Raw genomic sequence first — 22,075 nt, forward strand, 5'->3', positions numbered from 1 at the left:
GGCCTTGCTGGAAGAGTTTTATTCAAAGCGAACTGTCAAGGGGGTCCCATAAATCACCCAACCACGTAAGGGACGCAAAATCAAGGAACATAACACCGGTATGACGGAAACTAGGGCGGCAAGAGTGGAACAAAACGCCAGGCATAAGGTCGAGCCTTCCACCCTTTACCAAGTATATAGATGCATTAATTAAATAAGAGATATTGTGATATCCCAACATAAACATAATCCAACATGGAGCAATCTTCACCTGCAACTAGCAACGCTATAAGACGGGCTGAGCAAAAGCGGTCACATAGCCAAACAACGGTTTGCTAGAAAGGGTGACAAAGGTTAGAGGTTCATGGCAATTTGGGAGGCTTGAAGAGCAAGTGATAGGTAGCGCAGCATAGCGATAGAACGAAGCATCTAGCATAGCAATGATAGTAATGAGATCCAAGGTGACGGTCATCTTTCCTGAAATCCCGCTAGGAAGAAGAACGAGTCCATGAAGAAGATGAAGCCACGAAGACGAACGAATCCTCACGATCGCAACGACACGGGAACTATCGAGAAGAAGCACACAACAAGGTAAACACACCACACATGAACAAGGCATGATGCTCAATCAAGTATGATGCATGACAAGGCTACAAGAAGCTAATCATGGCAAGAGATGATGCATACAAGAACAACACATAAAAGCAAGTTTAAATGAGGCCGGAAACAACATATAACAATTCCGGTAAGTCCTCATATGCAAATTTCGAAATTGGTCCAGAACTGAATAAACTTTATGTTCAAGTTGTTAAACAGCAACTTAAGATGCACCAAGATGATCTACACGAAATGCTAGTCAAGTTACATATAAAGTTCATTAGATTCGGAGCTACGGCCTAGAAGATATGAGCAAAACAAGTTAAACATGGCATTGATGCAAAATGCATACAAACATCAAGCAAACACCACAAAACAAGGATGCAACAAGATAATATGTAACTACATGCAATTCTAAGCAAGTTACATATAGAACATGCTCAAAATGGAGCAACGGTGCAACACATACACTCCAAACAAGACATAGCAACAATCTGTCCAAAACAGCAACTAGGCATATTGCAAGCATCATAAAAATATTACGGAGGTGCTGCGGGCGCGTGTGGCGGTGTCGGATCGCGAAACGGACAACGGGGAAAAGGACCGGATGCAAGTTTTGAAAAACATGATGATGCAATGCAGATGATGACATGGCAAGATGCAACACGCAAGCAAAAGACATGGCAACGACGGCGAATAAACGGAAGACACGTGGCGCATCGGATCCGGGGCGTTACAACACTCCTCCACTAACAAGAGATCTCGTCCCGAGATCTTAGGACCGAGACGGAAGAAAAAGGGATGAGGTGAAATAAGAACAAAACTGTGAGGATGAACAAAGTCAAGGACACTCGAGTAGGAAAGAGGAATGTGTAAAGAGACAAGAAGCAAAAGCTGAAGGAATAAGGCTGAATTTGAAACCACTCCGGTTAGGACAAGATAGAAAAGAAATAATAACGAAGGAATTTAAGCAGCACTCCGGCTGACCAAGGAAAGAATAGAACATGAACTTGAGAAATGGAATGATACTTGACTTGAGGAACAACACCAAGCCTCCGGAAGAACTGAAAGATTTGAATGAAAAGAACGGAGAAGAAAATGACAACTTGTGCCACGAATGAAATAGAAAGCAACCTTAGGAGAAAGGATTGAACGGAGTTGCTGAGAAAATCAACAACGAAAAGAATAAGCTTGTCGTGGACTTACGGATAACATCTCAAAATTTATGGGGTGATAACCAACCACAAGCGAAAAAAGATTGAATTGCTGAGAGAGAGCGAAGAAATGCAAAACTCCACTTCAGAAGAATATGGAGAATTAATTGCACTTTGAGAAGCAAGAAGAAGATACTTGATCTACGCATACAAGAATCTAGATGAACACTTGAAGAATGAATTAAATCATGATGAGCCACCGTGATGAACTCCGGTAACAAAAGAATGACGAGATAAAGTTGAAGGATGAAAAGGGATAAGATTAAAGCCTTGCGATGATTAAGATGGAGCTTCGTGACGAGACAAACGAGAAAAACTTGGAAACTCCGGAGAAGAAAGGATTAAGGGTAGATATAGCGCAAAACTTGAGAAAGTCTTCGTGAACCACCAGTGGGGTTGGAAAGAACGAATGAATTGATATGATAACAACAGAAAGAATCTTGAGCGAGCCACCGTAGGAATTGAAACGAATGACGAAAAGAGAAATGAATTACCGAAAGAATTAGAAAAGCAAGAAGATACTTGAGGGAATCTAGAGACAAGAGAACGAAGAGATCACAAACTGATTAAAGAGCAAAGCACTGGAAGAATATGGAGACGAATGAAAAGGCATGAATATAGAATAATCGGAGAACGGATTTGAAAACTTAGAACAAAGAAATATTCTGAAATGGAGGCCTCCGGATAATTGAGAAGGAAAACAACTCCTGAAATACTCCGGATGGGTGAAAATAATTGTACGACTTGTAACGATTTGACAGGATAACCATCGAGCTAGCACCGAAAATTTCCGGGAGAACGGACAAGATTTAAGAAAAATTCTTCTTCGGTCTTCAATGTTGAGAATGACGACGAGAAAGAACACCAAAATTGTTGAGATACTCCAGGAGAATGAAAAGCGAAGAGGTTGAGCCAACAATGAAAATAATTTGAAATTGATCTTGGAAAAGCGTCTGACTGATGAAATTCGTACTTACATCAAACTTCGAAAAGGATTTGAGAATCGCTTCGGGAAATTAGAAGGGTCAGGTAAGATCCTGGGAAAAGACCTGTGGGTTAGGGCCCACTGAAGAGAAATCACCGTTGAAAAAAAGATTGTTGAAGAGATAGATGATGCACCGGAACAATTGAAATATTTGAATGAGGTGACAACCTCGAATTAATTCGAACACAGACGAATCTCCTGAGATGTCTTCATCACTCCGGAACGATTAAATGACGAGAGGGGAACGAGCAACAGGAAACATTTGAGCCGAGGAAAGAATATAATCACTACCGAAAATTAGAATTGAATCCACCGGAGAAGAAAAGGGATGAAGAATGTCAAACGAGATGAGAATTCACTGGTTGAAATAATTGAGGGAAGACCTCGCTGCAGCGGTCGTAGGCGTCGCCCTCCTGCTCCAGCTGCTTGTCCCGCCACCGGTGGCGCCTACCCGCCTCGGCCTCCCGCGCCGCTCCGCTGTTCCACTGCTCCGGCGCCGCTCCGCCGCCGCTCCACATCCACATCCACGCCCCCGTAGCCCATATCCAGCTTTGGCGCCCCTACACATCCACGCCTCCGTCGCAGAGAAGCTCGTCGCCGACGCAAAAAGAATCAATTTTTTAAACCTACGGGGTGTGTGAGTGAAGGCGGGGTGGTGGGGAGAAAGGGGCGGTGGAAGAGGCCGGCGACGGGAAGAGGAAGAGGCCGGCGACGAGGAGAGGGGGAAGGCGGTGACGAGGAGAGGGGGAAGGCGGCGACGAGGGAAGGGAGTGGCCGGTCACGGAGAGGAGAGGGAGAGGCGACGAGGGAAGGGGCGAGCGAGTGAGTGCTGCAGCGACGGAGAACGAGCGAGCGGTGCGAGCGAGGAGCGGATAAGGTGGAAGGGTAAATCTGGAAAGTAAGAAAATTTTATAGCGTTAGAAAATTTGCACTGCGATTGCCCAGCGACAAATAAAACGGTACAGAGGGAGTATTTGCCAAAGGAATTATAAAGAAAATGACTGATTAGTTACTACCAGCTAGCAAATGTGGCCCATTCCCGCAAAAAAAAAAAGCACATGTGGCCCATGACGCCCATCTAAAGCTAGAGGCCCGAAATAAACCCTGCCCTAAACCTCCTCCGCCGCCGAAGGGTCGACCAAGAAGAAGAAACCCTCAAACAAATCAAAAAAGAAAAGAAGAAGCGAGCGAGGGGCAGAATCACCAATGGCGGGCGGTGGGCTGTCCGGCGGCGCGGCCGCGTTCTGGGCGACAAGAGCGCTGGAGGTGGTGAAGCGGAACGACTCCCCGGGGCTGTTGTGGAAGCGGATCAAGCTCACCACCACCCGCAAGAACAACGCCAAGAAACGCCTAAAGCGCCTCTGGCAGGTAACATCAGGCCCATCCAACCCCCTCCTTATCTATCCTCTCCTTTCCATCGGATGTTATCTTTTGTACCCGGCGCGAGTTTGTTTATTGCAACAATCTGGGGATGGTCTCTTTGCCTCCCCGATTCATTTGTGTTTCGTGTGATGTGGTCGGTCTTACTCACCTTAGTCACCTAAATCGTTTGTTGCAGCCTAAGGATTTCTTAGACAGAGTTGACGTTTCTTCTCTTTGAACTTGCAAACTTCATTGCTCATATGTGTAGAGGGGTGAAAGGTTAAGGTGAGTAATAAAGTTTTGCGGAGCTTCATATTATGCTCACAGAGGACCCCGTTAACTGCAAGTGTTGTTGTCACTTGCGAGTTCTTTTCTTCAATGATCTGTGTGAAGAATAAGCTATGAAACAGAATGGGGGAGCGCAAATATCACTTCAGCAAGAGGATGATTCTGGTTACAGACTATTAATTTTATGTTTGGGGATTCTAGACTTGTCTGTGGGTCAGGGCTTGGCACGGTGGAACATGTTGGGCAAAGCACACGCAAGTGTGGATTGCCCATTCCTTGTGTTTGCCACCAGGATTAATTTTATCCAAATAGGCAAAGCACTATCTCTACATGATTTTTATTTTACCTTGAAATTTAGAGCAATGAACTATACAAAATAGTAAGGAGAAACCTAGGTGCCTTTTGGAACGAAGGAATCCCAAAATATAGGAGTAGGAAAAACATAGGGATTGAGTTTTCTATCTTGTGGATTTGAAGAAACGGAAAACACAGGAATTTCGCAAAGTTGATGTGTGGATGCCATATACGAAATTTGTAGGAATCGTTTGCTGATTGTAGAGGGAGTGAAAGACTCATCTTGCCTTGCACTTCTCACACAAATTTTAACATGAGGTTGGAACTTATGTTTAGAATCCTCCAAAATATAGAGAAAGGAAAGTTTCCTATAGGAATTCATAGGCCCATTCCTACAATCCAAAGGGCTGCGGATAGTAAGTGAAATTACTAAAGTCCCAACAGTGTGAATACCACACAATTGGACCCCTCTTGGCCTAAGTATGGGCCAGAGAGCCCAAGTGGAGCGCCATCGACCAAGGTGGTACCATGCAGGACACGTAGGAAGTGATCAACGGGCTGCGCACCAACGTGGTCCTAACTTCTGCCCTAGCACGACGAACGCACTAACATGAAGATCGCCTTACCAGAGCTATATAAAGGCGCCAGGGACACCGCGGGAAGGACTAGCAATCTAGAGCCATCAAGCCCTAACTATTATGACACTTAACGCCCAAATTGGCACTTCGATCTTGTTGAGTTCTCCCAACTCAACAAGAACCCCCCTCCCCATTGCAATCAGTTCTGTACTTCCCACTATATAGAACAAGAAAGAGCAAGGCAGGAGTAGGGCTTTTATGCGCGACTAGGGGGCGCGAACCTGGGTATATTGTGCCCCCTCTCGACTTGTGTTCTAGATCCCTGGTGACTTGATGTTTCCCATGACTATAAATCCACATATGAGGTCCTATACTGTTGGTATGGCTTGAAAAAAACCCAGACAGCTGGCGTTGACAATGGGGCTGTCTTGACATCAGATTGGATCTGTCCATGTTCTTCATTAGTGCGATCGCTGTTCGTCTAGAGCTCTTTGGAAGGAAAAGCTCAGGGGCTTACCGTGGTAAGGCGTACTCGACGACCACATCTGATGGAGGTTGCCCGATATGATGAAGATGGTCGAGATGAGCTAGGCTATCCATCTTGGGTGTCCATCAACACCATCAATAGACGGGATGTCGGTGAGATGATGGGGTTGGACAAGTCCATGCACGATGTGATACGAAGAAGGATTTCCATTGCCTGGCGGAATCTCAGGACAAGGTAAAGCCTGAAGGGCCAATGGTAGGACTGGACCCCATGGCACGTCAGGTATATATGGATGCGATGGTCTACTGCTATACCCAATAGCAATGAGAGTGACGATGGACACAATGGAAGCTTGTCGACTGCCATCATGATTCCCGAGGACCAAAGTGAGGATTCACAGCCCATGCCAGCGCCAGTGCTCGATCAAAACCCAGCAGGATAAAATTGGTGAAGCTCTTTGAAAAGGTGCCCTTGCCGATGATATCTGTGGATCCTACTTCACGATTGAGGGATAGGACAAGCTCCATGCGCGAAATCCGGTGATCCAAAGTCGAGCACTATTACAGGATAAACAATGAGCAAGCAACTGAAATCAATGCGATTCGTTGCTGAACACCTCCAAGGTATGGTATGAGTTTCATCAGACCAAGAATCATGGCATGACCGAGTGTTGCTGTATAAAAGAGTCATGTGAGTGGATACAAGCCTTAGTAAGGGAGGACAAGCAAGATGACGAGAACGAGTTTGTACGCTTTAAGGGGATGACTGTCCAACTACCGACGTGTAAGGTAAACTAAGGCCCTTAGAACGCCGATATGGCTCGAAACGGAATCCCAATAAAAGAAAGCAAGCGCGAGTATATCGTCGGAATGCATCGGATCATGAGTATTAAGGAGGCATCTTGGGTTCTCTTCCTTCGATTCGATAGAGCACGGCAACTTCAACATGTGTTACCGGCATGTCATGTTGAAAGGCAAGACAAGTGCTAGAGACAAGGTGCAAATAATCACCTAGTCATTCCCATAACACCACTGATTGTGTTCGACTTCGCTAGGCGATCGGAGAAGTACACCATGAAACTTATTTTGGAGCAAAACCCAACCTACAAAAGCGCAGCTGAGCTTCACAAGTGATGATGTTCTTGAGAGACACTAAGTCGCCCTGACGATAGAAATTGCAAAGTTGCACAAGATCTTCCCAACCACTGAAGCCCACTACAATTTGTTGCCAATAGAGACACTTGGGAAGATAGAGTCTTACTCAGCGCAATCATCCAAACCATCAAGCTTCTTGAGGGAAGCATACCACAAAAAACATATCAGCCCGAGGTCACATTATACCTCCCATCATCATGGGCAACATCAAGTTCTTGGAAAGATTGGCGAGTCTTAGAAGTTGTGATCTAAATATGACGTATGATGTGGTGTTGGGCTACCACAATTGTGACAGTTTGAGACAACGGTCCATCATGTGAAGAAACTCCTAGTGGTTCTCGGACCACATGTCCCAATCATGGCCGCGGATCCTTGAAGGAACCTAGCTACCTCGGGGGCAGCATCAACAAGATGACGACAAGGGGCGGACTTGTACAACGCGGTAAGCTCAACCAAGAGGAGGATCGACGAGGGACCATACTCGCGTCAGGGGACGACAAATGTTTTTACAACTCCTACCCAAAGGTTTTAGTGAAATAGGAACTTGACGGCTCCCATGTATCTGTGGCTGCAGTCGTGCCGGCGTGGAACAGACATCCTATAACTCCTTAACGAAATGACGACTATCGCCATAACTACCTAAGGTTTTGTCGCTCTCATTTTATCCTTTAATAATATAGTAAAATTATAACCGCCTAGTCATTTTGTCATTAAAATATCTTGCGTTCAGAAATCGCAATTTTGGGTCTTTCAACACATCCCTCTATGTCTCCTGGCTGGGGCACATGGTAGAATTGAGGGTTTGGCATCCCTTTATAACTCCCCGCTGGGTCACAAGGTAGAACTAAGGGCTTTAGGTCCCATTGTAACAATAAACCACACCATTACCTTGTCTTTGGACTGCCTATCTGAATTGAGTCAGCTCGCATAACCAGCCAGGGGCTAATAGGAGGGGCATAGTTGCCGAGTTCCCGGATGGGTCAAGGGACATGAATGAGGGTCAATGATCGCCAGTGGCCAGACAAAGGGATTGATTGGGGTACACATCTTTAGAACAACAAATTGATAGTCCGAACACGGCCTAAATAATTTAGGGACGATGACCCAGGAATGACAATGGGGCGACCTGCATTGTGGTGGATTAACTAAATAATTAGCATAATATCACCAATTAGTTTCCTGATTACATGCCTTAATTAAATAAGGAATGGTCTTTATCTAGGTGAGCTATACATGGAAACATGGAATTACTTGTTTTTCAATAAAAAGTAGGAAACGATATAATCAAATCCCATTTGCTTCCAACCCGATTCGTATGAAGGTGAAGGAGACACGGAAGCAATGAGCCTACGCCGCCTCGACGACCTAGTCCATCGCCCTAGGTTCCTGGGGTCGAGAATGGGTCTTGTTCCTTCTGTCGACTCGCGTTGTCCTGCCCCTCGATCTGGGTCGACAACGCGGGAACAGGGGACGCGGCATCGTTCTGCGTTTTCGTCTACTGTGCGAAGGGGCAATTGTGTGGATGCAACAAATCTAAATGTGGAAAATTTTAGAACACCTCGAAGTGTTGTACTCGTATTGATCTCCTCACAGTTAGGGCATCAGAACCTTGTGGTGCATGGGAACGGTAACCATCTTCTCTCCAGAAGTACAACCTCTGTCCCTACCTTGTGGCACTTCACGATCGCACGATGCCTTGTAATATTTGGTTCATCTTCACTACACGACAATGAGAACATGCTACGAGAATCAACATATAGAGGGGCAACAACTACAATTGTTAAGAACTCTTTAACATAACATTGAGTTTACAAATTACCTAACTGTTTTTAGCACCCGCATGAATGGGGTACAACTCAAGCCAGCAACGTGTGTCTTATCCATGGGTAACACAATTAGCCATGGGCAGGGAGTTCGTGCCTTTGGTTCACCTGATTTTCTAAGACGCGGGGTCTTGGTATAAAAAGACCCTTACCTAGTGACCCCGTCTCACACTATTTTTGTATGCTACACACAGTCCACTTCTGCCCTTTTCTAGCCATTCATTTGTTGTATGGGCGCATCCCTTTATCAACTCACATCCCATTTTTTTAGTAGTTCACACAGCCGGAAAACCCACTAAGTAGTATTAGCACATCACTTGGTAGTATGCTAGTGGTGCGGTGCTCTTTTGTATTTCTATCAACCCATGGAAATATGACTACTGCACAGGCTTGCACACTCGCTTCACACAGGTGAACTAGTCACCTCACCAAGATATCAAGGAAGGGAGCACCAGCAAGGCTAAATATAGCAAAGTTCGTTGGTGTTTGCTCTATGTGCATGCCTGATGGGTGCCCGATCGGGTTAGGTCACCTGTCATGTTCTGGCATGGGTTCGACTTTAGACCCATGGGTAGGGTCGCAGGTGAGCGCTTCGCCTTTAGTTCAAGCATTGTGATGTAGGGCAAAGCCCTAGGTGGCCTAATCTTTCACAATTTGGAGGTGGAAGAGAAGAACTTGAGGAACACAAGGATGAACTCTCAAGCAAGATCCAAATCACCCATCTACTCTCAAAGCAAACCACGCAAGATACAAGATCCAATCACAACCAAATGAGGGTAACAAGGGTAGGTTCTTCCCAATCCACTAGGGAGGTGGGGGCTTGAATCCAAGATGGATCTTCTCCACAAGGGAGGTCTTGATAATCCCTTTGGATTCTTCTCCAATTGGAGACCTAGATGAGCAAAGCCCTCTTTAGTTTTGTCTAATATACACTGCTAGCCCTAATTCGAAGTCTAGGCATGGAATATATAGTCTAGGGGGTAGAAAGGGGTACATGGCCCGTGGCCCTACTCACTGCACGTAGGCAGGCCGGTAGTACCGGTGACTGGTAGTTTTGGGGTCATGGCTGGTAGTTTTGTTGTCCTCTAGGCTTGCACGTGCTAGGGCTGCCCGGGCCGGAAGTACCGGCGTTGGTGCCGCCAAGGCCGGTGGTTTCAGTAATATGAAATAGCTAGTAGTTCTGGGCTGGTGCTAGTGAAGTGCCTGCCCAAAACAGTAGCTTGACACCGCGGGGGCTGTGGAGGCAGGTAGTAGGTCCGGAAGCACCGTGGGGCCGGTAGTATTGGGGCGGGGCCCGGTAGTACCGGGGTCTTCAGAACCTTTCTCCGTCTCTTCTTCTCTGTGCTCCTCTTCCGTCATGGCTTGGCCTTGTTCCCTAGCTTCTCCATGGTCGCTTCCTTGGTACCTGAGTATGCATAGGGTTTCTGCTTGAGTTAGTAGTCATGTCTCATGTGAAGTGAAAGGTAGTTTAAAGAGGAGCGAGTTAACCTTGTTTTCAATGGCACATGCACGTGCTCTAGTCATCGGTCCACTTGGCACTTGGGGTGTTGGTGTAGAGTCCATGGTGATGTCCATGTGGTGCTCCGCACCATATCGCGAGCTTGACACAACTTGCATAATTCTTTTTCTAGTTATAGAGGTTGTAGAGTATTCTTAGCCACAAACTCTTCAGCAGGAGCACGTCAGGGCGCTAGTCATGGGTCGTCCTTGTCCTCGGCAACCTTGATACTTGATCATTCACCCTCAAACACATCCTTTGGAAGCTCGCAGATGCCGGATGAGATCTTCGCCAAGGCCAGTGCCACCAGTGAGATAGCCATTCTCTTCAACCTCCAAGACTTGTGTCGTCCACACCTCTTCTAGGAACTAAGGGATGTAGACCTCTATCTTTGTGCTGAGTGTGGGCTATAGGTGTTGGCGGTAGGATCTACAAATGGACGGTCGTTGGAGTCGCGGATGTAGTCAAGAACAACGTAGACCTTCAAGCCGGTGAATTATGAAGCTTCAACCTTCTTTTCAGGATCCTCATCTGGTCCATGGCAGGGCCTGTTTCTTCTGTGGCAGTGTGGGCTTCCTTATTGGCGACGACGACGACCTCCTTCATGGCGGCTCTGAACTTTGGCTCGACGACCTCCACCTATCGCATGGCCAAGTCGCGCTTTCCGCCCGTTTTCTCGAGTTTGGTGGCTAGCTGGGCGGAGTGGTGCCAAAGCTTTGAGTTGATGAGTTTGGGGGCTGGTTGGAGATAGTTAACTAGAGACACAATGATGAGAAGAACGAAAAATGATTAAAAGGTGAAATTCATGTGTTCTCAGGAAAAATTCAGCTTTGATCATGAGGAACTCCATCAGTTCCCGCCACCCCGCCACCACGCATCGCGAGAATCCATGGCCGGTCCAATGCTCCCGATGGGGATAAGATGCGGAGGTCAATGGCAGGAGCTGGAGGAACCAGCAGCTGAAGAGCTACGACCGACTATGTTCTTATCTTGAGGCGTTGACGAGGATGCTAAGGCCGAATGAACTGCACAGGGTCCGCTCGGGAGATGAGACGAAGGATTATGGGAGATTTACTATGTTCCTCCTTGCTAAGTTACTTCGACCCTACCACGGCATTGTTTTGAACTCTGAAGATCGTATGTTGTTTGATGTACCTGTATTGCTGCATGGATCGAGGAGGCGCGTGAATCTCTACCAAGGTCGTGGCCTGAGGAAAGTGGAGGACATGTTGGCAAATCAAAAACGTCACAACGCTAGTCCAGATTGCATCACCATCCGTAGTTATTGCATGTCCATTGTGTTGAACACGTCACCATGACGCGTGTTTAAGATTTTGTCCAAGCCGTTCAAGAAAATGGATATGCGACTTCCGGGACGACAAAGACCAGGATTTCTGACTATTGAAGATTGAAGAAGGCAGCGAATCTCTACATCGACCTTTTTCATGTACTGAGCTCTAGCACGAATACTAATGGGCATTTTGTCGATAGTAAGTGAAATTACTAAAGGCCTAGTGTTTTTTCTTTTGCGGGTGAAAGGCCTAGTGTTGTGAATACCGTACAATTGGACCCCTCTGGGCCTAAGTTTTGCTAAACACCGGGGGTCTGTTCAGGGTTCCAAACTCATAGTGGCAACTAAACACGAGGACCTACCCACCTGTGTGTGTCGGTTTTGGGTACATGTACCCTTTTGTCGAAGGTCGTTCGAGCTACATATGCCAAGGAGCACAAGTGAAGTGCCATCGACCATTGGGGTACCCTTCCATAAGATGAATAAGGAATCCCTATAGGACACCTATAAAGCGACCAACGAATTGGACACCAACTCGGTCCAAATTCATGCCCCAGCACGATGAACACACCGACATGAAGACTGCCATAACAGGGCTATATAAAGGGGCCATGGACCCCACAGCACAAGAAGTACTACATAGCCATCAAACCCTAGCGATTGCACACTTAGTACCCAAATCGGTACTTGGATCTCATCAAGTTCTCCCAACTCTGTAATCGATTGTGTACTTCCCACAATGAGGAACGCAGGAGTAGGGTTCTTACGCGTGAGGGGGGGGGGGCAAAGTTGGGTATATAGTATCCCCCTCTCGACTTGTGTTATCCTCTGGTGACCTGACCTACAAATCTACGTACGAGCTCCCGAACCGTTGTTAGGACCCGATGAAATCCCTCGATAAGGGCTTCACAGGTAAAATTCTAATAGGAATCCAATCATATGAAATTCCTACAAAATTCTTTTTTTTTTCTGGAACAGCCCCTAAAGTTATACTTCTACGTGGAAGCTTGTATGGATGATAGGAGACTGGTTGTGTTCATGTTGTCAAATCAACCGAAGGGGAGTAATGTTTGTTCCGTTTGGAACTCCCATGAGTCTTGGCTACGGTGAATGTGAACAATTGGTTTAAGTTAGGGTTTGTCTCCTGCTCAATGTGGGATTTTTTTAAATGTATATATAAAGGAGGGGGAGAGGGGTGGGGTGGGGTGGAGTGGAGGCAGATCTTCGACGGCCCTAATGTGAGCTTGCATCAATGAACTGTCCACATCTCTATCACCTGCACACACCTACACAACATGCAACATGAGGCCGCGTAGAAGAAGGTAAAAGATTAGGCATTCTCCTTGCCAACAACAATAGAGTCATGAGGCGTTTAGAAGCTAGGAGTTGAAAGCAGGAAGAAAATTAATCGTAGACAACAATTAGAGGAAAAAAGTGAATCATGGACTTTCAGTCAACTCAGAGTAGGAATCATTAGCTACCTGCAAAGTTGGATTCTTTCAACAGTATGAAGCAGTAATTTCTCTAAATATTTGTCAATAGCTTTCAACAGTGTGAAGCAGAAATTTCTTTAAATATTTGTGCATGTATCATTTGTCATGTTTGGATACATAAAATAAAAGATATGAAATAAAGTGGTTACTGGAGTTGAATATTTGAGAGATCTGTTGGAAATTTAGTTTGTCCTGAGGCGAATCGAAGGTTACTTTCATATTGTTTCTTAAGCATGTTTGCTGTTCTGTTTTGGTGCTTACGTATATACATTGATTGAACATTCACTCGCCTTAATGTTGACAATTAACAAAAGATATACCTTTACCAGGACCGCTGAACTTGTAGGGTAATCATGCTTCAGAAACACCAAAAGACACAATATGAGAACTAACTGCTCCCCTATGCCTCATGATAAATATGTCAAGTTGCAACTTATATTTCTCAAATATTCAGCTTGTATAACCTCTCATTTGCCAGTTTATATTTACGTTGGAATTTCTTTTACCTAAACATAGCAATTGATGTCTCAACAGCTATGTAAGGAAGTTCTACTATTTACTTGTTATGGGTATAATTTTGTTGTCCCCATCGTTATGGACTCATGCTAAATAGAGAACTGTGTCAATGAAAATGCTAAATCAGCAACATCATTTTTGTTATATTTTTCATATGGCTTGCTGGAACGGACCGGAATGGACCAAAATTGTACTGTTTAAACTGTATCGACTAACTTCACAACTTCCTTATTTTAGACCAACTTGAATTACGTGCCAGTTAATCCCGTATTTCGAATTTATATTTCTGATCTACGATCGAATCGACCAAAATTGCATTAAATTGGTCTGTCAATAGCTCATCCAGTGCACTAGGGAGCATGAGGAATTTACCCTCGTAGTGTGTAGCGAATTTGGCATGAGCTTGGCAATGTTTCGGTGGAATCCTTTAATTACTTTTCTCTTCCTCTCCTCTATGCTGGTTGCGCAGGCAAAACATGATTATATTTACAATATTAGTTTTTACTGTATTTAATCCTGATCACCCCAGATTATATTCGAATTTGAACAAACTCACACTACATTTTGGCTGTTCAGTTTGACGAATGCAACCAGTTTCTGTTTTTTTGAGAAAACGCAAGAGCTTTGCGTTTCTTTTCATTGAAAAGGGGAAGGTTCAGTTACAGTCATCCGAGGGTGCGTGGGTTGCAGCCGGTTTTTAATGTACATCCCAGGTTTGAGGCAGCACGAGTCGGAGGCAAGGTGCCCCAGCTGCCGCCCAAGAGCGGGCCTCGTCCTTAATGCTATCTAGAAGCGTGTTGAGGGATGGCGTCGCATTGTTGAAGACGCAGCTGTTCCTGTGCTTCCAGACCATCCATGGCACGAGCAATGCGACAGATTTCAGGGCCTTGCGTAGGATCGGCGGCGTGTCTTCCTTGGCATATTTCCACCAGTCCGTAAGCGACAGTTCCTGCGTGGGGATCGGGGCTGGGATGCGTAGCCAGGCCAGAGTCTCGTGCCATGCCTGTCGGGCGAGGGGACATTCCATCAGCAGATGTCGCACCGTTTCCGGCTGCTGGTCACATAGGAGGCAGCGTGGGTGATGCTGGAGGCCGTGGCGAGCCAGCCTCTCTGCAGTCCAGCATCGGTCCTGGTTGGCCAACCAGTGGAAGAACTTGACTCGCGGCAGCGCCCAACATTTCCAGATTAGCTTCCAGGAATAGCAGGCCGTTGATCCATGGAAGGTGGCCATGTAACAGGACTGCGCGGAGTAGTTGCCGCTCGCCGTCCATCTCCAGATCAACCTGTCCGGTGTGGCGGAGAGCTCGGTGCGCTGCATGATCTGCCAAAGCTGCAGATACTGACCAATCTCGTGGAGGTCGAGGTTGCCTTGGATGTCGCGTGCCCAGGAGTTGCCATTGAGCCCGTCCGCCACAGTTCTCGTCGTCCGCCGTCGCTTGGGGATGCAGCCGTATAAGTTAGGCATGAGCTCGTGCACAGATTGGCCGCCGATACACCGGTCCTCCCAGAGCAAGGCGGTCTGCCCATTCCCAATGACCGTGGACGTGGATGCCCAGAACAGGGCTCGTTCCGTGGGCGAGAATTGAAGGTCTAGCCCTTGCCATGCTCGCTCCGGGTCCGTTCTGGAGAACCATAGCCAGCGCAGTCACAGGGCGAGGCCGGCACGCTCGAGGTCTCGCACGCCTAGGCCCCCAAGCTCGATGGGGCAGCATACTCTGTTCCAGTTGGCAAAGAAGTCAAGCGTGTGCCTTCTCTTCTTTTTATTCAAAGTTTTCAGGGTATTACCATTGGGTGAAGGTGTCTCTGAAAACCTCTCATGTGTATTACACCATGGATCATTGCCCTTATCGGAACCTAAGGTTTATCACTCCAAATGCGGTTTCCTGTACTTGGCCAAGTGCAGAAGGAAGTGATAAACTGAATCCAGGCGGCTTGCAACACATAATAGTAGGCTGAGTCTATCATCATGCATTGACTATGAAGTTTGAGATGAAAGTTGCTGACTATTGAGTTTAGAACCTCAAGTAGCCATCTGTATGGCTTAACATCTTTTTAATAGTTTCTCAAAAAACATATTATTATCCGTTGTTCGCTCTATGCTTGTCCCCTTCTCTGTGAAACCTGGCCCTGTGAATTCCAATCAAGCTGTGATTCTTTTAATTCTGGATATTTAGACATCTATTACAGTAATCCAAAGCTATCCTTCCTGTGATCTTATGACTTATGTTCAATGTTGCTAATCGACATGACGTATTCCCACCAGAATCAATCAAGATGACTTATGTTCCATGTTGCTGATCGACATGACTTACTGTATGCTTGTCCCCATCTCTGTGAAGCCTGGCCCTGTAAATTCCAATGAAGCTATGATTCTTTTGATTCTGGACATTTAGACATCTATTACAGTAACCAAAATTATCCTTACTGTGATGTTATGACTTATGTTCCATGTTGCTGATCGACATGACTTACTCCCCGCCAAGCTGTACAATTTATTCGATTGGTTTTGACTAACACGATGATCATCCACATGTTCTTTTGTTGAATAATCTTGTGAGTGTACAGTCTAAAATCTTTACTAGTTGACCGGGGTGTAAGTCAATAACTGCCTGAAGTGTCTCAGGGTTGCATGTGTAATTCTCACTTGTTGGATTTGTAGAGTTTGTATCTTTCTAGGTCATATTCTGTAATGAATACCAAACTACTAACACTGCAATGTTTTTTGCTTTCAGAACGAAGCAGTTATAAGGGCTTCTGCTCAAGCAGAATCATCGTCAACTTCAAACACGGCTGCCGCATCTGAGAAACAGCAGTAGCTTCATGGTTTGTGGTGGAGAAACTGATATGCAGTTAAAAGATGGGCGTTGAACTTGCATAACATGCTGAAGCCTAAAACACATCCTTCCGTATATTTTTAAGAGTGTCTTGTCAGAAGTTTGAACAAGTGCATGCATGTACACATCGACTTTCTTCATCAAGAGGATATTCCTTGCCGCCATGGGCGTCTCTGCCCCTCCTGCTTACATAAGCTTGTAGCATCTCTTCCCATTTCATGAAAGTTCACTATTTCTCCTTTTTTCTTGTTTATGACATCAGTACATTACTTATCTGAAACTAATTAGGCGTCATATGTGATGAAATTTTTTCTTAGAATTTTGAAGATATCTGTGAACATGATTTGTTTGTTTTGCTCCGTTCTGCATCATGCCTAGGCCGCCAAATCTACTTTTCTGGTGATGCAGTGTACCCATTCCTGTCGTGTACGTCAGCTAGTTATTGTTTTTTTTTCTTCTAAGGCCAGGCCAACTTCAACGCACCGACCAATTTTGTCTGCATGTGTCAGTTTGGGTTGTTTTTTTTCCGCCGGCGATGCATTTCTGGCCAAAATTTGGGTTGGGTTTGTGTCCCAGCGTGGACACGGCGCCTGTCCTTGTCCTCCTTCGGCTTGTCTGTCGGAGGCGCATTCACTGCATTTCCCCCCTTTTCCCAAAATCCTCTCGCCTTCCTGCCAGCTCGCCATGGTTGACGAGCCAAATCCCGCTACCATCGCCTTCCTGGCCACCACGGTCGACGATGTGCCACTCGCTTCGATCGCCCAAAGAAGAAGCCCAAGAAGGTGTGCACGCCAGAGGAGACGACCAAGGAGATGGCGAAGAGGGCTGGTCGGAGGGCCAAAGAGGTGGAGAAAAAAGTCGGCCGCCGTCGCACAACAGCAGTCCGCCGTTGCGGAGAACGAGGCCCTCATGCCAAAGCCACGCATCATGCCCTCCTCATGCCAGGGTTCTGTCGTGGCGAGCCAGCCATTCTTGCCACCGTCGCCATGGCCACGACGAGCACATGCTCCTCGGCTGCCCGTCGGCCACATCTGGAGTCGTTGTGCACCTCCACAACGCCACATATGCATGGGTTCCCTCTCCAACACGACCCGGTGTGTCCCGCTTCTCCACCTCACCTCGGGACTGCTCGCTGGAAGTGAGTGTGATGGCGTCGTCCACCCCCATGCCCGTGGCTCTCGACCTCAACACCACACATGTGGCCGGGCAGTCCACCTGGACACAAAGGAAGTGGCCGCGCAGATCCCTACGGGCAACCTTCCCGACGCCCGCAACCTCGATGCCGACGCATGATGACCCAGCCTACTACAATATTTCATGGGAACATCGTTTTCGAGGGTGGCCAAGACTACGATGCCGGCGAGACGCAAAGCCAAGATAGCCGCGATCAATTCATGCAAGGCCAAGACATGGACGGCCACGACAACCAAGAAGACACCATGTAGGATCAGAAGTATGTCTAGAGGGGGGGGGGTGATTAGACTACTTGACCAAATAAAAATCTAGCATTTTCCCAATTTTAGTTCTTGGCAGATTTTAGCAACTTAGCACAAGTCAAGCAATCAACATGCAATTCTAAGAGTATAGCAGCGGAATGTAAAACAATTGCATATGAATGTAAAGGGATGAGTTTGAAGGAGCAAACGCAATGTTGACACGGAGATTTTTATCCGTGGTTCTGATAGGTGGTGCTATCGTACATCCACGTCGATGAAGACTTCAACCTACGAAGGGTAACGGTTGCGCGAGTCCACGGAGGGCTCCACCCACGAAGGGTCCACGAAGAAGCAACCTTGTCTATCCCACCATGGCCGTCGCCCACGAAGGACTTGCCTCACTCGGGTAGATCTTCATGAAGTAGGCGATCTCCTTGCCCTTACAAACTCTTTGGTTCAACTCCACAATCTTGACGGAGGCTCCCAAGTAACACCTAACCAATCTAGGAGACACCACTCTCCAAGAAGTAACAAATGGTGTGTTGATGATGAACTCCTTGCTCTTGTGCTTCAAAAGATAGTCTCCCCAACACTCAACTCTCTCTCATAGGATTGGATTTGGTAGAAAGAAGATTTGAGTGGAAAGCAACTTGGGGAAGGCTAGAGATCAAGATTCATGTGGTTGGAATGGAATATCTTGACCTCAACACAAGTGTAGGTGGTTTTCTCTCAGAAAATATGTGTTGGAAGTGTAGTATGTTCTGATGGCTCTCTCCACGAATGAAGAGTGGGTGGAGGGGTATATATAGCCTCCACACAAAATCTAACCGTTACACACAATCCACCAAACTCGGTGGGACCGAATCATGAAACTCGGTCGGACCGATTTAGTTCAAAATGTGAACGTTAGGATTCTCGGTGGGACCGACTGGATCAACTCGGTGGGACCGATGTCATTAGGGTTAGGGCATAACGTAATCTCGGTGAGACCGATTACACAAACTCGGTGAGACCGATTTTGGTAATAGTCAAACAGAGAGTTGGTCAGGCAAACTCGGTGGGACCGATTCGCTCATCTCGGTTGGACCGAAACGTTACGAAAGGGAAACAGAGAGTTTGCATTGCAATCTCGGTGGGACCGATCGCTCATCTCGGTTTGACCGAAACGTTACGAAAAGGAAACAGAGAGATTACAACCCCATCTCGGTGGGACCGAGATCCCTATCGGTGAGACCGAATTGATTAGGGTTTCTGGCAGTGGCTATGACAACTGAACTCGGTGGCTCCGGATATGAAATTTCGGTGGGGCCGAGTTGAACTTTTTGGTTTAGGACATATGTGGATGTGAGAAAGTAGTGGAGGGTTTTGGAGCATATCACTAAGCATTTTGAGCAAGAGCTTCATTAAGCAACACCTCATCCCTTCTTAATAGTATTGGCTTTTCCTATAGACTCAATGTGATCTTGGATCACTAAAATAGAAAATGCAGAGTCTTGTGCTTTGAGCTTGAGCCAATCCTTTGTCCTTAGCATTTTGAAGGGTCCACTTTCTAATCCATGCCATGCCAATCATTGAGCTTTCCTGAAATATTTATCTTGGAATAGCATTAGCTCAATGAGCTATATGTTGTTAGGAATTACCAAAACCACCCAGGGATAGTTGCACTTTGAATCTCCCCCTTTTTGGTAATTGATGACAACATATAGATCAAAGCTTCGACAAATGATAAATAGGATTGAAAAAAACATTGTCGCTTTGAGAAGTATGTGATAAGCAAGAGCTCCCCCTAAATTTGTGCATTATTTAAGATTTGCTTTTGAATGCAAATGCACAATCGATTAGGATCATGGGTTACTCTTCCATGTCACATACATCTTGGTGGAGCGCTCAAAATGATAGAGATTAAAAACATGCACTCATCACCAAGCAAAGTGAATGATCATAATAGGATATGAAGGATAACATTATCCAACAAGCATTAAGGGTAGCATATGATCAAACACATGATCAAACAAGTATCTCACAAGGACACAAAGTAGTATCACAACAGCACGCAATAAAGTTTCAAACCAAACCAAATAAGTGCAAAGAGAGATAAAAACCAACACACTCTCTCTCTCTCTCTCGAAGCCTATGATCTATACATTTTTCTCCCCCTTTGGCAACAAGTTACCAAAAAGTTTGAAAATGCATAGTGCTAAATGACTCTCAGGCTTGATCTTCGGGAGGTGGTGTTGAGAGAACTCCAAGGATGAAGGCTTCTGATGAAGTAGCTGGAGCTGGTGGAGTAGCTGCTGGAGGTGGAGCTGGAGCTGTAGCTGCTGGTGCTGATGCTGTAGCTCTAGTGTCTGTCACTGGCACTGCAGCACATCTGTCCTCTGGGCACTCTAGCAAATGCATCTGTGGTAGACTTGCCCTTCTTCTCCTCCGCTTCCTCCTGAAGTTGCTCAACTGCAGTTTGGATTTCAGTTACCTTGACATCAAGGTCATAGAATTTTGTCTCAATAATCCTTTCCAAGCTCTCCTGGTTCTTGGTCAGGGTGGCCAAGCCCTGCTCAATCCTCAGAGTGGATTGGATCAGATATCCAAGCTGGTCTTGCTTGCTCTTCAAGAATACCTGAGATGCCTCTTCCACAGTTGGCATCTTTGCAGCTTTCTCAGCTTTAGCCTTCTCTCTCTTTTCTTGTGCTTGCACAGATGATGGTTCATTCTCAGTCATGACAACTGTGTTGTCCTCAAATTCAGGGTAGATGGGCAGGTGCTCCTTATCCAAAATGTACTTGCCTTTGCCCATCTTTGAGTTGATGAGCTCCTGGATGTGTGGGGCATATCCACAACTTCTCTTCTGATCAGCTGCAGTCCTCTTGATTGTTTCCACAATCAGGCTCATAACCTTGAACTTCTATGGGACATCAAATATGAGCAGCAAGTTGATAGCATGTCCTCTGATCATCTTGTGATCACCTGACTTGGGTAGCAGTGTGTGCCTTAGAATCCAATTGATTGTTGGCAGACCAGACAACAGGTAATGGACAGATCCAAACTTATGTGTATCCAAAGCAGCATCTGGATCTCTTTGTACATGTTGGCCATAGAGTTGTGGTCTTTCTTCTTCTTTGCATAGATATCCAAGTCATCCTCATGTTCTTCAGGAACATTGATCAATTGAGCCCATTCTTCAACTGTAGACTGGTACCTGGTACCCTCAGACATCCACACAATCCTTCCATCTGGATAGAAGTGCGCAGTGGAGTAAAATTGCATAATGAGCTCATCATTCCACTTGGTGAACTTCTGAGCCACAAACTTATCAACTCCACATGCCTTGAAGCTATCATATACACCAGGGAAGTGATCCTCATTCTCCTTGATGAACTCCCACTCAACCCATCTCATGTCACACACTATGGGCTTCTTGTCAAGCAGAATTGTCTCATAGAAGTCCTGTTGTTCCTTAGTGTGAAATCTGTAATCCACAGCAGTCCTTCTCCTGGTAGCATATGGACCAGATTCTCTCCATAGTCTCAATCCTGAATCCTTCCTGATTTTCATGTTCTCTGCAACTGGGTGTGCATCATTGTGATCAGGGATCTTGGGCTTCAGCTTTCTCAAAACAACAGAATCATTTTCTTCTTCTTCAGCAGCTTGAGGCACTGGGGCCTTGTTTTTCTCTTCAGCAGGGATGTTCCTAGTGCTCCTCTTGGGTTTTGGTTTTGGAGCTGGAGCAGCAGCCTTGGGAGCAGCTTTGGGCTTAGATGGAGCAGCCCCTGATCTGATTGCATCTCCCATGAGCTTTTGAGCTTTGGGTGTTGGTGCAGCATCCTCTTCCTCTTCCTCTTCTTCAGAATCTCTCATCATTGATGGCTTCCCAATAACTCTGGCAATGGTCTTCTTGACCCTTTCTTTTCTCTTCTTGCCATCTCCAGTTTCTTTGGGTTCAAGAGTGAACTCCATTGTTTCTACTGTGGCAACTTTTCTTGGCTTAGACATGGGCTGTCTTCTTGCTGGCATCTTTGTTTTTAGACCTGGCTTAGTTGCAGCAGCTGAGCCATACTCTTTCTTCAGCACTTTCTTCTTTGAAGTGGCTTCATCTTCAACAGCCACATAATCTTCATCTTCAGAGTCAGAAGTCCTCTTCTTCCTTGTCCTGGTAGCAGCCTTTGGCAGATTGCTGGGAGTGCTCCTGCTGCCATCATCATAGCTGCTAGAGGGACTAGTTCCCTCACTTAACTGAACATGTTCCTCT

General features: G+C 46.2%; 1 protein-coding gene across 1 annotated transcript; it reads left to right on the forward strand.

Moving 5' to 3' along the window:
- The first annotated feature begins 3,842 nt into the window (after positions 1–3,842).
- Positions 3,843–16,719, forward strand: LOC109774293 (uncharacterized). Its single transcript, XM_020333017.3, has 2 exons — positions 3,843–4,143; positions 16,292–16,719. The coding sequence occupies exons 1-2, from the start codon at positions 3,982–3,984 to the stop codon at positions 16,373–16,375; spliced, it is 246 nt and encodes an 81-aa protein (XP_020188606.1). The 5' UTR covers positions 3,843–3,981; the 3' UTR covers positions 16,376–16,719.
- Positions 16,720–22,075: the final 5,356 nt, after the last annotated feature.

The sequence above is a fragment of the Aegilops tauschii genome, chromosome 6 (assembly GCF_002575655.3).
Source record: "Aegilops tauschii subsp. strangulata cultivar AL8/78 chromosome 6, Aet v6.0, whole genome shotgun sequence".
Taxonomy (NCBI): domain Eukaryota; kingdom Viridiplantae; phylum Streptophyta; class Magnoliopsida; order Poales; family Poaceae; genus Aegilops; species Aegilops tauschii.